The sequence below is a fragment of the Rana temporaria genome, chromosome 11 (genome assembly GCF_905171775.1).
Source record: "Rana temporaria chromosome 11, aRanTem1.1, whole genome shotgun sequence".
NCBI classification, from domain to species: domain Eukaryota; kingdom Metazoa; phylum Chordata; class Amphibia; order Anura; family Ranidae; genus Rana; species Rana temporaria.
Genome location: NC_053499.1, coordinates 26,273,587 through 26,296,513, shown reverse-complemented (window position 1 = coordinate 26,296,513; position 22,927 = coordinate 26,273,587). Strand labels below are relative to the sequence as shown.

Sequence of the window (22,927 nt, the reverse complement as noted above, 5' to 3'; positions counted from 1 at the left end):
TCTTCCATTCTAGTAGGGCATAGGTATGGGAGACTTTTTGATCTATTTTCGTGTCTATTACAAACACTTTCTGGTCAGGTGCTAGTGTAGTTACTGCTTGACGGATCTGTTCCTCTGTCCATTTGTCAGCAGGAATGTCCATTACTATACTCAGCCCTAATTGGCCATTTTGTTCTTTGCACCACTCTGCTGCGGTGTTTGGATCCATTGCTGGCTCGTTTGTGCGGTTATCACTTTGCGAGAGGTATCAGAAGAAATCCCGGACGAGCACCCCACGTGTAGCGCTCACCCCCGAAGGAGCCGCTGAATTATCGGGTCTTCTGTCTCACCTCTGTGACACACCACAAACAATGAATCCACAGCACACCAGCACACCTTGTGAAGTTTTATAACAGATTTAATGACTGTGGGATAGAGCAAAAGCCCTTAATGTCTCCCCACTCTAATATAATACAACTAATAACAGAATGAGATAATACGTTTAGATTGAATGCGATGAACAGTAATATATCTATATACTTAGCAGTATCGACCCCACCCTAAACTACTGGCCAGTAGTACTGTCCTAGGCTAGCCAACGTTGGGGCCCTGGATGTATGACAGATGAAGGAAATACACTTGTTGCAATGGCCAAAGGCCGCTCACCACTTCCAATGTCTCTTTGGGGAAGGAGGATGGTTGTCTGCGGAAGCGAGTGTCCCTCTTTCCTCAGACCGACGTCTGTGAAATGGATGCAGTCTTTTAAAGCCTCCGGCAGGACATCTCAGATCGTCTAGGGGCCGTCTGGGGAATCTGGCAATAACCTCCGTCAGCTGTACTCACTCAGTTGGGCAGGCTGGATTACTCCGGTGGCTGGATCGGCCCTGCGACCAGGCCTCAGTTCGATGGCTCAAAACACAGTCTCTCTCTGTTTCAGTAGACGAACATCAGTCTCTCCAAGAACTATTGCATAGAGCCTGTGTCTCAGTGGCAAACACACAGCTCTGACACAGGCCGTCTTAAATCACCCTGTGATGCAGATCTGTGTTCCCTGGTCACTGTTCCAGACTCCCTCTCCTCACTACTTCCTCCTGACTCCCCTCTCTCCTGGAACTTCCTGTCTCAAAGCCTCCTGGGAAATGCAGTTATCCAGCCCCTTGCTGTAGAAATGTATCTCTATGTCTGTTCTGTACTGCAGCCTCCAAATATGTGCTCTCTGGCTCCACCTGCTGCAATATATATCTATATCTACATCCTCTTAAATGGCTGAAAATCACAACAGGGCTACATATACATCGCATATTAGCCCATTATCTTGCAGCCTGCGATATCCGTGCTGGAGACCACATCCATCTTTACCCCTCTTCTTTCCGGGGCCGTGGACTCTGGCTCTCTAACTGGCTGGAATGGCGTGACATTACTCCCGCGCATGCACGTGGGAGCCGCCGGTCATGGCACGAGCCCCTTAGGGCACGATCGTGACGTTTCTTTCTTCAGTGCGCATGTGCCGATGAGGTCGGCGCAAGTGTATATGGTAAATATCTCCTAAACAGTGCAGGTTTAGGAGATATTTCCAGTACCTACAGGTAAGCTCTATTATAGGCTTACCTGTAGATAAAAGTGGTGTAACAGGGCTTAGATTAGAACCAATTTAAGATTAGGGCTGTTTTGGGGCCACAGCAAAGCTCTTCATCAGGAAGGTTTTTGCTTCCAACTGTAACCCAGAAATGTCCTAGCTCTTGATGTGACAAAGACATTTGGCACACATGTTGCTGTGCTGGTGATGTACCTTCTCCATTGAATATATTTGCAATGTCCCCATCCATTGTTAAAAACCTGACAGACTGGTTGTACTGAAGTTGATTGAAACATCGACTTCGGTACAACCAGCCTGCCTATAGATGGGTCAAAAATTCATCCGGTTCCAAATTTGGATCCATGTAAGGGCAGGCTTAAGTCTGAATCTACATTATCTCTCAAATAAAGCCTTGGGTGGCAATAGAAGCTGACTAATGCCTTTTTCTTCCCCACTCTATCAAAACTCTCATAAAAAGTGTTGGCTGGAGTTTGGCTTTAAATTTAGCTGACACAGTATCCCATAGTGGGGCACACAATGTTCTTATTTGAAGGTCCAGACATGGAAGGATGATGTATCTGTACTCAGTGACAGACACGGGCTTAGTGAATGCCTGGCTGAAGGGGGTACTGGGGTGTCTATCCAAGGTGCCCTTCACAGGGGACTTTGCTGACATAGCAGCACCTATCACTCTAGCGCCTATGATGCCTGGAGACACACTTTGGCAGCTGTGACATGACACAGCTGAGATTTCATCCCTCGCTTTTACAAGTTATGTTTGGGAGCAGTGCGGCCTCCCTGGAGGGTTGCTATTTTAAAGCTGAAATCTATCCCCCGCTGTAATTATAAAGCTGTAAGAAGGTTTGTTAAAATGCCAGCACTTCCTCGGAGAGGCGTAAGACTCTTTCTCTGGAACGTGAGCGCTACTCCGCAGCTTAAAAGGGATGGGAGACGTCTTCCAGAGTCATAATTAATTAAGAGATAGGGTGTAAACACCATCAGCAGTTGCAAAGTGGCAGATTGTCAAGAGGACGTGATGGTTGGAAGCCACAGAGGGTCCAATTGCCAAGATGATGATGAGCTTAATTAAAGCAACCCGTATCCCTTGCCAATGTTTACAGCCACTGTTGGAAATGAACTAACTTAAACAAGTTAAAGTTCAACTCCAGGCTGGAGGAAAAATAAATCCTTGCAATGATTGTTATGTCTGGGGGGTGAAGGCTGCATTTCTTAACTTATCCCCACTCTAGCAGGCTTAGGGTGACCACATTTCCAAACTGCCATTGAGGGACACCCACCTCTCTCACCCTCCCCCCAAAAAAGATGAGGGGGGGGGGGTAATGTAGTCTAGGGGTTGATGGGGAATTTGGCGGCGGTTTATTTGTCAGGTGAATGTGCCACTTGTCACCAGATGCAGTCAGTGCCGCTTGCCACCCATAGCCTGCCATGAGATGCAGTGCTGCTGTCACTTCCTCTGCATGAGCCACGTGCGTAGAATAAGGTGACCAGATTTTTAAAATGAAATCCGGGGACATATTTTTTCTTTACTAGTAATGTGAACAATCAGCAACTCTCTGCCCGTCGCCGCCCGTCTCACAGCCTCTCAAGTCTTAATCTTCGGGCCCCGGCTACTACTGGATGGGGAGCGGAGGAAGATCACTCTGCCAGGGAAGGCAAGGAGATGGGTAGGTGGCTGGCCAGGATTTGAGCCAAGGCAGAAGAACATGCGAGCGGAGCTGAATGGGCATGCGCCCGGAACTGAAGAAATATTCCCTCCGCTCCGACCAGCACATGATCATCAGAAAGGGGGCACAGATAATGGAAAAAATACACACCCCCCTAAGCTAGTAGGCACGGTGGAGCGGGGGGGTGTAATTTTAATTTTTTTATTTTAATTCTGCACTGACTGTCTTTGAAATTGCCCCTGCCCCTTATTAAATCCAATCTGGGGACAAAACCAGGGACAGACTTGGTCCAGGGACAGTGTCCTCAATCAGGGGACTGTCCCCTGAAACTGGGGACGTCTGGTCACCCTAGCGTAGAAGTAAAGGAGTGGCGTCACTATCTGGAGAGTGAAGATCACACCAGTCCCTGCTGCTTGCCGCTGGGAGGCCGGAGAAGGAGGAGGTGCCGAGGTGGGTGAGGACAGCAGCGCTGCACTAGGCGCAGGCCTCGCTCCTGGTCTCACTGTCTGAAAAAAAAATTGTCACTGGTTGCAAGACGCCAGGCAGTGCCGGCCCTAGGAACCACTTCCGGAAATGTAGTTATTAGTTAGTAGGGGGGTGGCTGTGTCCTCTATTTTATTCCGGGACACTGTATTGTCCCGGAATGAAGGTGCCCGGGACCCGGGACAGACATGTCAATTGCGGGACAGTCCCGGGCAATCCGGGACACGTAGGAACCCTAAGCAGGCTCCGGCCTACCTCCCTGCCTCTCCACCTCATCCAACCAGGGAACACTTTGCATTCATTCAGAAAATGCAAAGCATCCTCTGAATGGGGCCTGTGCTGAGCAGCCAATCTTCTGTATTCAGAATGCAGCAGGGCACTACGGGACCCAGAAGCAAGTGGAGATCACTGGAGAAGCAATATTTCAGTAATTTCCAGCTTCCAGGGGCATCAGTCTGGTATGGTATATACTGTACATAGTTACATTGGTCCAAGCTGAACCAATGTAACTATGTATACAGTATTCATACTTGGAATACTTCTTTAATACAATAAAGGCTAATTTTATCTTCTGCCACTACAAAAAAGCAAAAATGTGCATTTATTATTTTTTTGTATTAGAGCCTGCAATGCGTTGCAATCATGATCAGTGGGACAATGCTCTATACCTTCTGTGGACTGTTCTTCCAGCCAGAGGCGTAGCTTGAAGCTTATAGGCCCCCGATGCAAAAGTTGACCTGGGACCCCCCCAACTACCACCCTCCACTTCCATACATACATTCTGTTTGTATGTCTTAGGCCCCATACTCACGAGCAAACATGTCTGCTGAAACTGGCCCGCAGGCCAGTTTCAGCAGACATGTTTGCTCGTGTGTGGGCGCGAGCGGGCCGAATTCCAGCAAACATTTGCCCGCCGGGCCTTTTCCCAGCAGACAAATATTCCTGGACTTGTTTTAAAACAGCCCGCTGGAATTCAGCCCGCTCGGACATGTACGGTCGTCAGTACAGACCTACCGTACATGTCCAGCCGCCCGCCGTGCCTCGCATGCGTCGAATGACTTCGACGCATGCGTGGAAGCATTTTAAAGGCGGGCCGCCCACGTCGCCGCGTCATTGTCGCGGCGACACCGCGTCATCGACGCGGCGACACCGCGGACACGCCCCGCGTATTGTTTACGCGCGGACTTCTGTACGATGGTGTGTACAACCATCGTACAGAAGCCCTCTGGCAGACATGTATGGTGAAAACGGTCCGACGGACCGCTTTCACCATACATGTTTGTCCGTGTGTACCCGGCCTTACTTGTCTATGTCTTTTCTGAAATACCCGGTGATCATGCCAGTCTCCCTGCTTTCCTATTTCAAACTGACCAAAGCTAGGTATGGGGGCACATCCCTCCCATCATGGTCAGTTTTCTGGCTGTGCTGGGAAAACAGCCTACCTGTCCTCCAATGGGCAAGACCTGTGCTGACATAACATCCTGCACAGCCCTTCACTGGGAAGACCCCACTCAAAGCCCCTTATGCAGCTGAGAACTGAGATTATGTGACCACTTATAAAAAAATAAAAATATATATATATATTTATATATATATATATATATATATATATATATATATATATATATATATATATATACAGGGCTCAAAATTTCAAGTTCTGAGCCACTAGCCAGGCCTTAAGAGTTACTCGCCACCAGTTGCCCCACCCCACCCAACCCCTACCCTACCACGCCCCTAAACACACCCTCGTAAATTATCTCATAAAATTACACTGTTAAATGTTTTATGCAGAATTAAGTTCCAGAAATAAATATTAACAACAGCTTTAACAATTTTAACATAAAGCATATCAGTACCCATCAGTGCAGCCTCATCAGTGCCCTTCAATAGAGCCTATCGATTCCCATCAGTTTGGCCTATTAGTAGCCATCAGTGCAGCCTCAACAGTGCCGCTCATCATTGCCCATCAGTGCAAAGTATCGGTGCCCATCCGTGCAGCGTCTCATTGCTCATTAGTGCAGCATATCAGTACCCATCAATGCAGCCTATCCTTATAGCCTATAAGTGCAGTCTCATCAGTGCCCAGCAATGCATCAGGGAGGAATCAGGAGGATCTGCTGGCCGGATAACACAGAGCGGGGATACCCCGCTGAGACACGGCTTCTATATGAATATCCGGGTGCTGTCAAACAAAGTCCCGTCTCCTAGACTGGCTACTCTAATAGACAGCACATTGGTCCAATGCCGATCCAGAAGGTGGGACTTTGTTTGACAGCCACCAGCTATTTATATCCAAGCCTCATCTCAATGGGAGATCCCGGCTCTGTGTCATCCGGCTGCCGTATTTGTCGAACAGTTTCCTGGTCCCCCTCCGCTCCACTCTGATGGTCGCACCACTTCTGCCAGAAGTGATCAGCCAGGAAAATGTCACAGTCTGCCTCTGCTCCACACTTGCCCTCCACTAATTTCCACTCGCCAAATGCGAGCAGGCGAGTGGAAATTTTGAGGGCTGTATATATATATATATATATATATATATATATATATACACACATGCACAAATGTTTTGCCTTTCATTTCATACTTATAACTAAATAGGCTGTTTTACAAGGTAAGGATCTTCATATACCTTAATTAACCGGTCAGCTTGGAATTGTTTCTGCTCTTAATAGTAATGAACTCACCATTTCACCTGCGCACCTTCCTCTGATACTTCACACTCGAATTCCACTCTCTCTCCCACCATCACCGCCTGATCTTCCAGTGGTCGCAAGACCAGTATAGGAGGCTCTGAAAGTAAAAAGGACCGGTTACAATTCTCACAATTTACAAGCTGCTGTTCATTTTGTGTATTCCTGAAAATTGCTTTATGTCCATTTTATATGAAGCCCAATTTCAGATGAAACATTTTTGTTAAGTAACAAAGCTGTATTGAATTAATTGCCATTATAATGGGAAAAGGAGAAGGTCCTTTCACTGCATGCACATTAAGGACCAGATCCACAAACGGGGCTTTGCGTAGAATGACGTTCACGTCGTAAGCATTGGCTTGTTTCGGGTTAATTTGGAGCATGCGCACTGGGATACCCCCACGGACGGCGCATGCGCCGTTAAAAAAAAAACTAATTTACGTCGGGTCAAGACGTATTAACATAAAACACGCCCCCATCACATACATTTGAATTGCGCGACCTTACGCCGGGAGATTTACCCTACGCCGCCGTAACTTACGGCGCAAATTTTTTCAGGATACCGAAGATACGCTGTAAGTTACGGCAGCGTAGTGTATCAGAGATACGCTACGCCGGACGGAAGAATGCGCTGCGCTACGTGGATCTGGTACTAAATGTTGCTTTGGTTGAATAGTAATAGCTCCTAATGTTTGCCAAAACAGACCATTTATAATGGCCTCAAAATAACCTTAAGCTGGCCATACACAGATCAAAATGTAGCTAGTTCAGCAGGACCGGACACATTTTCAATCCATCTATGGGTAGACTGGTTGCACCAAAGTCGATCTATCAGTCGACTTCAGTATAACCAGCCCGTCTGGTTTTTCTTTCATATATTTACAGTTGGCTATAGCCGGCAGCAGTGATCATTGTATCAGGCAGGGCTGCTGTTAGAAATCATGGTGCCCCTTACAGGTACCCCCCAAAAAACAAAACAATATTTTAGATAAAAATACACAGAAATCATTATTAGCGGACACAAAAAGTGAAGTGAAGCCTTTAGGGTAAATGAGACGTAACGCGATGACGAAACACGTCAAGATGGATTGCATGGTGCGTAACTCCTAGTGTAGGTGGAACGCATGCTGATACAACGATACAAACCTCTGACAAACAGTTCAGTAAAGCATTTCTCCTCTCCAATCACACACTGATAAGCAGCATCGTCTGCCAGGGAACAGTTGTTAATGGTCAGGATCCTTTTGTTGCCAATACTCTCAAAGATGTACCTTGACAATGTAAAGAAATGTAAGTGAGTAAATAATTCACTGAATGTGGAAAACACAACCTTTGCCTGAATATTTTACAATGCTCCACAGTAATGTGTGTTCTTTCATTTACTTAAACACTATGGGCTAGATTCAGATAGGTCAGCGGATCTTTAGATCGGCGTATCGTAAATTCCCCGGCGAAATTAAAATTCTGCGGGTAGGGGGCGTGTAAAATTTAAATCAGGCGCATCCCGGCGCCGAACGAACTGCGCATGCGCCGTCCTTCAAATTTCCCAGCGTGCATTGCTCAAAATGACGTCGCTAGGACGTCATTGGTTTCGACGTGAACGTAAATTACGTCCATCCGTATTCGCGAACGACTTTCGCAAACGACGTAAAAAATTAAAAATTCGACCCGGGAACGACGGCTATACTTAACATAGGATACGCCGCATATAGCAGGGGTAACTATACGCCGGAAAAAGCCGAACGCAAACGACGTAAAAAAAAAGTTGTTCGTTTCTGAATCGGCGTAACTCCTCATTTGCATATTCCTCGCGTATACAAACGGAAGCGCCACCTAGCGGCCAGCGTGAGATTGCAGCCTAAGATCCGACGGTGTAAGTCACTTACACCTGTCGGATCTTAGGGATATCTATGCGTAACCTGATTCTATGAATCAGGCACATAGATACGATGGCCGGACTCAGAGATACGACGGCGTATCAGGAGATACGCCGTCGTATCTCTTTCTGAATCCGGACCAGTATCATCCCATCTATTTTGTCAGTCCTCTCTCAACATCTGACTGGTTATACTCTTATTAACCATAGAAACAAATGGTTTCCTTACACTGTATTGTTAAAGAATAAGGCTGAACTAACTGTATGTAATGTAGAGCTTACAAAGACCTTTTTCTCCTTGCTTCCAGCTGCAAAAAGGAGCAGAAGATCAAAAGGAGACTAATAATGCCACATACACACGATCGGAAATTCCGACAAGAAAACCCTGGATTATTTCTGATGGAATGTTGGCTCAAACTTGTGTTGCATACACATGGTCACACAAATCTTGTCAGAAGTTCCGACTGTCAAGAACGCGGTGACGTACAAGACGTACAATAAGCCGAGATCAATGAAGTTCAATAGGCAGTTCGTCTCTTCTGCTTGATTCGTCGGAATTTCATACAGACGAGCGGATTTTCCGAAAGGAACTTTTTCCGTCGGAAAAATAGAGAACCTGCTCTCAATTTTTTGTTGGCGGAAATTCCTACAGCAAAAGTCCGATGGAGCATACACACGATCGGAATTTCCGACCAAAAGCTCACATCGGACTTTTCTTGTCGGAATTTCCGACCGTGTGTACGCGGCATTACACACCTGCGTGAGCTTGTTGGACATCCCATTCTTAAACCAACGGCCCTTTTGACTTTTCTTTTAGTAGGCCTTTCATATAGAGCCAAAACAGAAGACATGGCTCACAAGTGACATTCTATTTTATCCCAAAAAAATATTCAACAGGGCTGAGGTCTGGCTGTCTCGAGTTCCTCCACACCACTCATTAAACCACATCTTTATAGAAATGCTGCAACAGAAAAGGGTCTTCCCCAAACTGTTCCCTCAAGTTTGGAAGTGCACAGTTGTCTAATATGTCCTTGTTTGCCTTCAGCATTACCAATACTCTTTAACGGAAACACCGAAACTCAAAAACATAGAGGAGGATCCACATACTTAGTTTAGGCAATATACTGGAGGCATGTACAGACAGCTGATGGGGCTTGCATTAAAGTAAACCTATTGCTTTGTCCTACAGCCTACATGACCAGAGCACAGGATCCCATTAGGCTGTACAGGGTTAAGGTTTGTGGCGGGTTTATTAGCTCTCACATAGGAGTTGCCCCCTGCAAGTGCATTTGCTCCAGAGCTTAGTAAATGAGCAGAAGCTCTGCTGACTTCCATCATCCTAACATGTGCAAGCAAAAATGCTGTTTTTTTTTCCTTGCATGTGATTGGGTACTCTTTGCAAAGTGAAACCTTACCTAATTTACTAAGCTCTGGAGCAACTGCACTTGCAGAGGGTAAATGCTATATGCAAAGTGCACAGCCTATTTGTCTTTAGTAAATTAGCTCTTATGTGAGAGCTAATAAACCCACAATCCTTAGAAGCGAAACAATCTTCTATTTTTTGGATTTGTTAATGACATGTAAATACATTTATAAAGTTAATCAGCTCTATAGTTATAGCTCATGTTTTCTAGATCTTTCCTAACACCAATAGTGTTACCTACATATTGTAAAGTGTATCTAAAACCAGTGTTTTGTGGTTTTGCATAGAGTAGGGGAGATTTTTGCCTGTGGTGCCCATGCTAAGATAAGGTGAAGATTGTCACCAAGACAGAAAGTGATAAAAAAGAAAATATAAATTAACAGTTTTCATCAGAACAGGGACTGGGGGGATAATCCATCAGGGACACTTGTTTTGGTGTCTGATCTCTAAAATGGGATTTCTACTTATATTGCAGAGGCGGCTCTTTAATTAGGCAAATTAGGCGGTCGCCTAAGGCCTCGCACTCACAGAGGCCTCGTGGCCACCTAACTTGCCCAATGCATTACCCCAGTTTTGAGGGACAGGGGACCTTAACGCTGCTGTGCTCAGGCAGCGTTATGAGCCCTGACTCAGGAGCGGGGCCGCCAGCGTCCCTAACAACCAGTGAATATCAGTGAAACCACCCCTTGTGACGTCAATGACTCAGCATGCCCTCAGTCAATGTCGCCACAAGGGGCGGGTTCACCAGGTGACATCACCGGGTGGCCCTCGCCCTTTAGATATTAAAGAGCAGGAGGGGGCCTCCTTGTTAAAGGGGGCTTCCAGATTCCGATAAGCCCCCTGCCCACAGACCCCCACAACCACCGGCCAGGGTTGTGGGGAAGAGGCTCTTGTCCTTGAATTATTTTTCCCGTCATGGGCATGAGTGGGGCCCCATGTCAAGTTTTGCCTAAGGCCTCACAAAGCCCAGAGCCGCCTCTGTATATTGTAATAACTTGTATTAACTCTTGAACAGGGAATAAAGGGAAATCTCTCCAACAAGACATGGGAAACAGAAGCACCAGATAAAACATGTTATAGTATGATCAATACATAATATGAACAATAAAAATGTTTTGGGGATTAATGGTTTTATTCCTATTATTTGGGACGGGTGTTGCTGGTGCAAATGGAAAGACAAAATTGTTCTATATTGGTTGGTTTGCTGCAATCAAAAAAAGTGCAAGTCACTCTATGGTGGCTCGCCCAAAATGAAATTAGTATAGTATATGGATTTCCCCTGGTGGTTGACCTGCAACCACCTAATTTATTCCTATTATTGGCTTAAATCCAACTTTAGGAATGATTTTTTACAAATCTTACAAATTAAAAAATAAAGAAAATGTATAAACACTCACTTGCTGAAGATTCCATGTTTACACCCCAAGTCCACAAAAGTTCACGATGACATGGTAGGTAAAAATCATACATGGAAAGAAGAAGATGTGAGTGAAAGCTTGATATAAAAAACACAAAATGCAGAACAAATATGCAACATAATATGTGAAGTTATAGTAATATTTGTATATACAAAATAATGCAAAATATGAAAGTATCTACACAGGAACAAACATTCCATTCTTATCCACATACTTTATTCACTTATACAATATCTACCAGATGATTTTCTTGGATATAAGACTTAAGAGGGGGCTCTTTATACAAGGAATAGTGGTCAGGACAGAAGACCAAAGATATTCAGCCTTAGGATGATGTCATATGGGCAAATCTGCTACTAGCGACACAACTCCAGCAGCAAAGTCACCTAGGAAAGCCTTCTCTGTGGAATCATTAACTCACTGGCCTCGGTGAGGAAACAACAGGTTGTGGACCTGGCTAGCGAGGTGGAAAGTGGTCTATTAGAACTCTTGACAATGACGAGTTGCCGTTACCGTCGGGATTGCCCATGTGACATGACGCTTAGGGTATGGACCTCAAACCAAATGCCAAAATCATTTTTAAATGACCAGATCATTGCTATTCCAGGACTCATTATATTGGGTTCTATATTTATTTATTTTTGCAAAAAGCAAATACTGTAATGACAAATTGGCATCTTGACAACTTGAGGATGAACAAAAACAAAGAACTGATTATGATTTATCTGCTGATTTGGTAGGTATGATATGAAGTCATGTTACCTGTTAGAAATATTTATATGACATATTCCAAATAGTGTTCTGCTGTGTTGTACTTTCTTATTATATATACATATACATATATACATTATGGTATATGTATTATTTAGGGAAGAACAGAGTGATTTCAGCTAAAATAATTTGGCTGGAAAATTACTAATTTTGCCATCAGCAAAATTTGGTTAAAGAGGAATCTCTCAGTTTTGCTCATTGAACTACTTACTGTATTTATTGGCATAGAACACTCACTTTTTTACCCTGAAAATAGAGGGGCAGATCCACAAAGAAGTTACGCTGGCGTATCTATTGATACGCCGCGTAACTTCTAGTTTGCTCCGGCGTATCTTTGTTTTGTATCCACAAAACAAGATACGCCTGAAGCTGTGCTAGATCCGACTGGCATAAGTCTTAGTACGCCGTTGGATCTAAGGTGCATATTTACGCTGGCCGCTAGGTGGGGTTTCCGTCGATTTCCGTGTCGAGTATGCAAATTAGCTAAATACAGCGATCCACAAATGTACGTCCGGCTGGCGCATTTTTTTACGTCGTTTCCGTAAGGCTTTTTTCGGCGTATAGTTACCCCTGCTATATGAGGCGTATCCTATGTTAAGTATGGCCGTCGTTCCCGCGTCGATTTTTTAATTTTTTACGTCATTTGCGTAAGTCGTTCGCGAATAGGGCTTTGCATAGAATGACGTTCATGTCGTAAGCATTGGCTTGTTGCGGGTTAATTTCGAGCATGCGCACTGGGTTACCCCCACGGACGGCGCCGTTCAAAAAAAACATCATTTACGTTGGGTCAAGACGTATTTACATAAAACACGCCCCCATCACATCCATTTGAATTGCGTGCCCTTACGCCGCCAAAGTTACACTACGCCACCGTAACTTACGGCGCAAATTCTTTCAGGATAAGGAAAATACGCTGTAAGTTACTGGGGCGTAGTGTATCAGAGATACGCTATGCCGGACGCAACAATGCGCCACGCTACGTAGATCTGGCCCAGAGGGTAAACTGTACCTGCGTGTTATACGCAGGGGGCTGTGGAAAGTTTTTTTCCTGAAACTTCCCCCTTAAAGTTAGGGCTCGTGTTATACGCCTGTGCGTGTTATACGCCGATAAATACGGTATATAAAATACATTTTTTACTAGGCCACCACCATCATAGCAGATAACATCATATTTCTGATGTGCGCAGGCAGGCCACCACCATCATAGCAGATAACAAAATACATTTTTTACTTTAACTACAGGGTGTATTTTTGGTAGTTTAGCTTATTTAATGTATTATTCTTTGTAATTGTGTAGCTTCCTGTTCTTTTGTGGGTATTTGTATGCTGTCACTTTCAACGTTTTAATTTCACTATTTTTACCTTTCTGTAAAAGAAAACATTAATGAGTCAAATTAAGGGACATTTTTGGCACAAGAACAGGTCCAGAATAGTTGAAAGGTATTTTTGTAAACCTCAGGAGCCACTATACCCTTAAAACAACAACCAAAAAACACATAAAGTTAACCTTTCTTATAGACTCCAATGTATTTTGTCAAAAAAGTGAAAATTTGATATTTCCTAATTTTTACTATTGAAAACCTCTTAATTTCATTAATCCTAATGCCGCGTACAGACGGTCGTTTTTTGTGATGAAAAAAAACGACGTTTCAAAAAACGTCATTTAAAATGATCGTGTGTGGGCAAAACGTTGTTTTATGTCTTAAAAAAAACGACCCAAAAAAAATTCGAACATGCTCGAATTTTTTGTGTCGTTTTTCAAAACGTCGTTTTTGTTTCACAGAAATTGACCGTGTGTAGCAAAAAACGACGTTTAAAACAACGTTTTTAAACCCGCGCATGCCCAGAAGCTAGTTATGAAGTGAGCTTCAATGGAAAAAAGTGGTGAAACGTAACCTCGCTTTGCTAGAGCATTGTGAAAAAACGATGGTGTGTAGGCAACATCGTTTTTGAAAATGATGTTTCAAAAACGTCGTTTTATTTCATGATTTAAAACGTCGTTTTTTTTCATCACAAAAAACGACCGTCTGTATGCGGCATAAGTGTCAGGTTTGAGTCGCCCTCTACTAAATCTGTAGTGGCGCTTTGTGAGTCCTTTGAGTGGTGAAAATTGTCTCCTCTGGTTTTCTTCTTTTTTACAATGTACCACTTCCCCCTTTTACTGGAGTTATAATGTTATATATTTAAAAGAAAAATCAACAAAATTATTATGGAACAAAAAAAAAAAAAATTGGCTTCCTCAGAACTTTCACCAAGAAATCCTGCATTATCTACCTCTGGTTTGATGTATATTGTTATACCCAGACACCATTACATTACCTTCTACACCACACAAAGGAAAAGCACAAATTCTTCCATTATTCCTGAACATTTTTAGGTCTTGGTATAGTGAGTGAAGACTCACCTTCCACTGACACGAATCTCTTGGCCATTCTTCAGCCATTTCACTTCTGCATCAGGATTGGCCACTTCCACAACGAGCTTCATCTTTGATCCCTTATCGACTTGGTAGGCTGGATCCAGTTTCTTCAGGAAAGCTAGTAGACCAATGAGACAGCTTTGGTCAGCCAACAAAAAGTAAAATGTCTGTGCCATGACCCCTTATACAACCTCAGCCATGGTGCAGATGACAGAAATTTTATTTTTTTGCTTCGCAAGATGAACTTGTACAAACCCTACTATTTGATATCTAAACCAGAAACTGAAAGACTTTAGTCTTCGAGGCTCTAAAGTTCCAACACGATCAACATTCTCCAACACATTGGCTTCTTTTACATGCAGGAATTGGTAATGTGCATTCATTTCCTGGAGCCCTTAAAAAAACACCAATTCTAACATGGCGATGGAAGATGATGCCAGGTTACGTGTAAAACTATACTTTCCTTGGCTGCCTTGAGGTGATTATCCAGACTTTTGAAGTCCATCCGGCTATCACTTCCTATTATTGCACATGGTGCTAGAGCCTTTGGGTATAATCTGATGTCAACAGGAAATCGCAGATGTCAACAGAAAATGACACACAAAGACTTCAATAGTGGTGAGGACGGGGAACTTTGACCTGAGAAGCAAATACAGTGGAACCTTGGATTGTGAGTAACGTGGTTAATGAGAGTTTCGCAATACGAGCACCGTATTTTAAAAAATAATAACTTGGTTTGCGAGTGTTGTCTCGCAAAATGAGCATGATTTGGGGGCGTCGGAGCTGAGCGGCGTCTTTCGGCAATGCACCGAAAGGCCGGAGGACAGCTTGGCTGACCTTGGCAAACCTCGGGAACGGAAACTTTCCAAAGTTTGCCGAGGTCAGCCGAGGTGTCCATGGGCCTTTCCGGCCGTTTCCAAGGCTCTGCAGTGCCCCTCCACCTCTGGCCGCATGCGGTATTGCATGCCATTGAAGTCAATGCGGAACAAATTATTTTAGTTTCCATTGACTTCAATGTGGAAACTCGCTTTGATATGCGAGTATTTGGATTACGAGCATTCTCCTGGAATGGATTATGCTCGTAATCCGAGGTTCCACTGTACAGCCAACTGCTTCTCTCATGGTAGGGATAGTTTCCTCAGGGTAAAGTGTTCATAGTAATTGGGGACCATGGTAAATATAGGTGTTGTCTTAGAGAGCCTAGTTTATTTTACATACAGTACTCTGCAGAAGTTTTAGGCAGGTGTAAAGAAATGCTGTACAGTAATGCTTTCAAAAATATATATATATATATTTATATATATTTTTTACAAAATGCAGAGTGAGTGAACAGAAGAAAAATCTAAATCAAAACAATATTTGCTGTGACCGCCCTTTCCCTTCAAAACAGCATCAATTCTTCTAGGTACAGTTTTTGAAGGCACTCGGCGGGTAGGTTGTTCCAGACATCTTGGAGAACTAACCAGATCTTCTGTGGATGTCGGCTGCCTCAAATCCTTCAGTCTCTTCATGTATCCGCAGACAGACTCAATGATGTTGAGATCGGGGCTCTGTGGGGGTCAAACCATCACTTCCAGGACTCCTTGTTCTTCTTTACGCTGAAGATAATTCTTAACGACTTTGGCTGAGAACTGCTGAGAAATACCAGCAGATACATTTCCCAAAATGCCATACCATCATTGAGGTCTGTGATTGGTCCCAAATTTATTTTGCAAAAGGACAATGACCCCAAACCTACAACCAATGTCATTAAGAACTATCTTCAACGTAAAGAAAAACAAGGAGTCCTGGAAGTGATGATTTGGCCTCCACAGAGCCCCAATCTCAACATCATCGAGTCTGTCTGGGATTACATGAAGAGACAGAAGGATTTGAGGCAGCCAACATCCACAGAAAATCTGTGCTTATGTTTGTAACAACCTACCTGTCGGGTTCCTTCAGAAACTGTGTGCGAGTGTACCTAGAAGAATTGATGCTGTTTTTAAGGCAAAGGGCGGTCACACCAAATATTGATTTGATTTGGATTTTTCTTCTGTTCATTTACGGTACTTTCTATTTTGTTAATTGATAAAAATAAACTATTAACACTTAAATTTTTAAAAGCATTCTTAAAGGGGTTGTAAACAAAAATTTTTTTTTTTTTATAAATAACAAACATGTTATACTTACCTCCACAGTGCAGCTCGTTTTGCACAGTGTGACCCCGATCCATGTCTTCTGGGGTCCCTCGGCGGCTGTCTCTGGTCCTCCCTGCAAAAACTACACACATTCATGCGAGAGAGCTTGCATTGTGTGTAGTCCTCTCAGACACGCTCCTGTGATACAGCGAGCGGCCATAGCTGCTCGCAGTATCATTCGGCCCCGCCCCTTGACATGCGCTGCTTTCAATCCATCCGCTCTAGCCAATCAGTGGCCAGGCTGAGCAGGGAAGAGGATGTCGAGGCCGAGCGCGGGACTTTCGAGGGGTCGGGTAAGTATAACGGAGGGGGGGGGGGGCGGTATACTCTGAAGTTTTTTCACCTTAATGCATAGAATGCATTAAGGTGAAAAAACTTTTCCCTTTACAACTACTTTAATTTACAGCATTTTTTCACACCTAAAATCTTTGCACAGTACTGTGTATGTGGTAAAATGTTTTGTAAGATATTAATGGTAAACAATGAAGGACACTAAACGGCTGCCCTACAGTAGACTTGCTACTACAGGGCAGCCGTTCTGTGCAGAATCACGTATATATACGCGCCTGCGCGCCGCTTCTGCTGTGATTAGTCGCAGGAGAAGCCAATCAGCGGGTGTCGGTCAATGGATGACCACCGGAAGCCACTGATCGTCGAGGAGAGAGGCTGGACGGAGCTCTGCATATGAAAACAATGCAGAGCTCCGTCCTGTCAGCGAGGATGTGCTAAATTTTATTCCCTGCAAAGCAAGAAAAAAAATCCAGCACATCCCTTGGTAATATCACTACACTGTACACATAAAAATACTGGTTAGGCACACATTTAACCATTTGATCGCCCTAGATGTTCTTCCCAGCCAGTGTCATTAGTACAGTGTCAGTGACAGTGCTAATTTAAGCACTGATCACTGTATTGAAGTCACTGGTTCCCACAAAGTGTCAGATTTTCCACCGCAATATCGTAGAATCGCTATGTCACTGATCACCGCCATTACTACCATAAAAAAAAATATATACAAATTCCAGTATATACACCATGGTTTGTAGATGCTATAACTTTTCTGCAAACCAATCAATATACGCTTATTGGGATTTTTCTAACCCAACTTATATAGCAGAATACATATTGGCCTAAATTTATGAAGAAATTCTATTTTTTTTATGTTTTTACTGGCTATGTTTTATAGCAGAAAGTAACAAATATTGTTATTTTTTTTTCAATTGTTGGTTTGTTTATAGCACAAAAAAAAAACAAAAAACCCAGTGGTGATCAAATGCCACCAAAAGAAAGCTCTATTTGTGGTTTAAAAAATTACATAAATTTCATTTATTTACAGCATTGCATGACTGCGCAATTGTCAGTTAAAGTAACAGTGGCATATAGTAAATCTTCCGGAGGTAAAGTGGTTATGAGCTAAACAAGATGGCTGCTACTCTTGTCGTCATCACAGATACTTTGTATTATTTAGCTTCCTTTTAAATTAGCACAACCACGTTTGCACTCTACCAGCACTGACTTATGCTGGCCATACACTATACAAAAAATTGTCAGAAATGTGGTCATTTAGACAGTTCGTTTGTTTTTCGGACAGTTAATTGCCACAAAATCGATAATCGTTGGGATGTTTTTTAACAGAAGGATGACATTTTCTGCCGAACGAACAAAAAATTGAAAGGTTAATGTGTTTCCCGTCCGAACTGTCTGCACTAGGTATATGTAAAAATACTAACAAAAAATGTATTCATTTATGTCCACTGAATGATTTATCGGTCATTACATGATGGCACTATCGTTTGCGCTCACGGCCGAATGTTAGTTTTTCGAAAATGGGTTTGGCTGATTTTTCGTATTGGTATGGCCAGCATTTATTTGCAGCTCTCTGCATTCAGTCAAATATAATCTCAGAGCTGCAAAGAAATGCTGGCCATACACTATACGAAAAATCGTCAGAACCCATTTTCGAAAAAACGAACATTCGGCCTTGAGCGCAAACGATAGTGCCATCATGTAACGACCGATAAATCGATCGGTGGACATAAATGAATACATTTTTTGTTTGTTTCTTTACATATACCTAGTGCAGACAGTTCGGACGGGAAACACATTAACCTTTCAATTTATCGTTCGTTTGGCAGAAAATTTCCAAACTTGTCCTTCCTTTTTTTAGCTTAAAAACGTCCCAACGATTATCGATTTTGTGCCCATTAACTGCTCGAAAAATGACAGAGTTTTGGCCGATTTTTCGTATAGTGTATCTCCAGCAAAAGTCGATGCTTGAAGATCAGAGATCTGGACAGAAAGCAGATAGATTTATAACGCTCGGCAGCTGTCGTTAACGGCAGGTCGTACTCTAACTATGGTATGAATGGGTGAGTATTTTCACCCATGGCCACCTGCCCAACATATATTATTTGTACTGACTCAAGGTTAAATGCTACCCAGCCTAGACCTCCCCTGCCTCTAAAAACCAAACATAGCCTAAGTGGGGATCTTTCATTGCCACCTTACCTTCACTCTTCTTTTCCTCCTTCTTCATCTTCTTGAGACGTTTCAGCAGTCCACGCAGATCAGTGATACCATACTGGAAGGCAATCTTCTCGTACTCGGATGGTGGGGCCTTACGAAGGATATCCCAGACATCAACGTCCGGCACGGCCTCTTGCTTCGCCTCATTGCTGTCAAAAATCACAGTGTTAGTAGGCAGCCTTGCTGACCTCCAGCCTGAAATACAGGCTTGAGGTTGGAGGCCCCAAAGCACACGGCTATTATTGCGGCTTTCAAGGGTCTTCACATAATGCCTAATGTGCTGCATCCCTGCAATGGGATAAGTAATAACAGTTCTTGAGTTATGAAATAACACAGATATACCAGCCTCTCAGCTGCCAAGGTTAATTTATATCCATAGAAATAGATATGCGATTTGGTTAGTAATAGTAGTGAGATCCTCCCACAAATAGAAACTGGTTGTTTTAATCTATCAAGTGTTGGCTGGTGCTCAGAGAAAAATTGATATTGTGCTTCTGTACACATTACATAGTAAAACGCAACCAGAACATGTGTGCGTGTTTACAGGGGGTTTTAATCTCGCAGTCCTTCATATCGTCATGAACAGTAAATCCTTTTTTTATATAGAGAGGCTTGAACCTTTCTATCAAGGGTTCTCTTACAAATCTCATCCTATAAACACCTACGTGTCTGTAACTATTCTTCTAGGTTTCTCTTTTCTTTTATTTTCAAGTGCAGTATGTATATTAAATTATAATATAGTTAAGAAATAACATATTAACGTAATACATTAAAATATATTAAAGCCCTCATGGCACCTCTTGGACCTGCTGGTAGGTCCACATGGAACCTAATTCTTTCAAGGCCTTGATGGGACGCTAATCACTAAGCTTTTTCTCCAGTATACTTAGATGGCATTCCACACCTGTACCCCCAAACTTTATTGATGATCCAACTATTGTGGCTTTTGTTAAAAGGATGTGACTCTATCATTGAAAAATTACAAGCTCAATGTGCAAGTACAGTCCAATTTTCCTTTTGCACTTCCCTTTCCCCTTTTCTCCTTACCTTATTTCTTCCCTTTTCCCACAGCCTCCCCCTTTCCCTCTTTGTTTAAATTGTCACTCATGACCACTGTATTGTTCTGTTAATGTTTTGTAACTGTAAGATTTAAAACTGAATAAAGACATACACTTTATTGCCAAAAGTATTGGGACACCTGCCTTTACACGCACATAAATTTTAATGGCATCCCAGTCTTAGTCCGTAGGGTTCAATATTGAGTTGGCCCACTCTTTGCAGCTATAACAGCTTCAACTCTTCTGTGAAGGCTGTCAACAAGGTTTATGAGTGTGTCTATGGGAATGTGTGACCATTCTTCCATAAGCACTTTTGTGAGGTCAGGCACTGACATTGGACGAGAAAGCTTGGCTTGCAGTCTCCGCTCAAATTCATCCCGAAAGTTGAGGTCAGGACTCTTTGCAGGCCAGTCAAGTTCCTCCACCCCAAACTTGCTCATCCATGTCTTTATGAACCTTGCGTTGTACAACTTGTACATGACCGCGTTCTTGGCGTTTGGAATTTCCGACAACATTTGCATACACAACCATGTGTATGCAAGACAAGTTTGAGCCAACATCCGTGTGAAAAAAAACACGGTTTTGTTGTCGGAATTTCCGATCGTCTGTATGCGGCATAATAGTTTTTCTCTGCTGCATGTTGGCAGAGTACAGACATTTTACTTAGACTATGGGTCATTTCTAAAAGACTTTATCTGTAAAGCCACGTACACACGATCGTTTTCCCGTCTGGAAAACTGCCATGAGAGCTTTTGGCCGGTAAAACCGGCCGTGTGTATGCAGGAAAACTGCTGGGAAAAAAAGAGAACCAGCTCTCTTTTTAACCCGCCAGTTTTCCTATGGGAAACACTGCGATGGAGCATACACACGGCCGGGATTCCCGACCAAAGCTCTCATGGCAGTTTTCCTGTCAGGAAAACCGGTCGTGTGTAGGGGGGGGGCGGAAGTTACCGAGCAGGTTTTCGGTTTTCCCCTCGGGCTTTCCATCGGTAAAAAGTCCGCCGGGGGAAACCTGTACATGTGTACAAGGCTTAGGACTTTGCAAAGCTTTTGTTTTGACATGCCTGGAAAGCACAATATTCAGCTGAAAATCCAGTTGGACTTTAAAGAAAATACAAATTTTTGGTGCACTGACATTTTGAATCTCAATAACCTAGTTGGGTGGTAAATGTTCATTATCGTATCCTAACTAACCCGTATGTGTTGCTATTAAAGGGTTTTTAGACCTGAAAGCTCATCACTAAAAAATACTGCACCAGGTTCCAAGCATACTATACTGGTAAGCAGACCCCATGATTGAAACGTTTTTAGATATTTGTAAAGTGCTGGAATTTATGCTTTAGTATGTTTTTTTGTGTGGTTTTTGGCATAAGAGTTTTGTGGCTAGTTATCATGAGTTTCACCACACCAGCTCTAGTCTTTTTACAAAATATGTCTGAATGTACCCAACCAATTTCAGTTTTTCTTCTCTTTTAGTCATTCTTTTAAAAGAGTCACCCTTGATAATTCAGTTTAAAGCGCTTTGCTCATTTAGGACAAAGGTGCAGGTTCTCTTTACAGATCACCACCCCAACCACTGATACGTATTCTTTTGTGCTCCCCTGTTACCCCACTCATCTTTCTGAGCCCTTGGAAATATCTGGTTCCCAGGAAATGTAACTTTCTCCCCTTCCTTAGAAGATACAGTTCCTAGCCAATCGCCAGGTCCAAAAGAGTAGGAAGTCATTAACCTTGTATAAGTTTCAACACAGCCTAACATTAAGCTTAAAAAGGGATTAGACTCAGTGTAAAGACAAGTGGTTTGGTGGAGGAGTGCAGGGAGGATAAATATCAATGGGTAGGGGTTGTCAAGAGAATCAGTCACTTTGCTTTGGATATATAAAGTAATGGACTCTTTATGACACAGGGGACCTCATTCCTGAAGGAAAGGCTCACTGTCTCCCTTCTTTTTCAACTGGAAAAAAGATCAGAGATCAGATTGGTGTGGCTATTATATATACAATTTCAATGTTTTAACAAGAGTAGCGTTTAAAGTTAAGAACCACCTCATAAACAGAAGATAGATGCCTTCCAAGTATGTTTAAAATGTGTTCCACTGAAACTTTATTTGTACCACTTTGATTTTACTCTCTTTTGCTATCTTTAAACCTTGAATGAAGCCTAACGGTGAAACGCGTTGACACACAAGGGCTCACTGTATACCTTGTATCATTTGTTATGATTTCTAATCTACTTTTGAATGCTCTGTTCATACCATGTACTTTTTTAATAAAGGTAATATTTTTCTTTACTTCTCCATTGTTTACTATGCCTCTAAAGTCCCATCCAGGGTTACTTTTCAAGTACCCCCTTTTTTTGTTCCCTCTTAATCTACGGATGTGGCGATGTGAGTGCTTCCTCTCTTATTTTCATTTTGATTTTAGCTAACTGCAGGGTGGGTGTCCCTGTTTTTTTGCATGTCTATTTCCTTATGTGTCAGTGAACTGGATAATATAACACAGGTACACACTAGTATTTCTATTTGTAGAACCGTACATACAAACCATTTTATGGTCTTATGGGAAGACCATTTTATATTGTGGGTCTTACCGATTTACAGAACGCAGGAAACTGCTGGACTTGCAAAGAAGTATTCAGAAAAAGCATGCATCGGAAGACAGCGCCCACATCACCGAGGGCAAAAAAGAGCAAGACACGTCAGTCCAAGGCAATCACATTCACTTGCTGACACCAGGCCAAGAGGTAGACAAAAATGCAAACATGGCTTCTTGAACATGCACTAGGCAAAGTAAAATAACTATACCATGGCATGCAAAGAGATAAATACGGCATTCGAAAAACAG

The 22,927-nt window shown here is 43.0% G+C and overlaps 1 protein-coding gene across 4 annotated transcripts in view; it reads right to left on the bottom strand.

The window, feature by feature from the left end:
* Window positions 1-22,927, bottom strand: part of MYBPC3 (myosin binding protein C3) — a 174,679-nt gene that overhangs the window by 80,504 nt on the left and 71,248 nt on the right. For all 4 annotated transcript variants that reach the window (XM_040328243.1, XM_040328245.1, XM_040328244.1 and 1 more), the window contains 5 exons: window positions 19,009-19,175; window positions 14,309-14,441; window positions 11,113-11,115; window positions 7,563-7,687; window positions 6,411-6,516 (listed from right to left, as the gene is read on the bottom strand). In XM_040328243.1, the coding sequence (XP_040184177.1) occupies window positions 6,411-6,516; window positions 7,563-7,687; window positions 11,113-11,115; window positions 14,309-14,441; window positions 19,009-19,175 (534 nt within the window). The remainder of the gene's footprint in view (window positions 1-6,410; window positions 6,517-7,562; window positions 7,688-11,112; window positions 11,116-14,308; window positions 14,442-19,008; window positions 19,176-22,927) is intronic.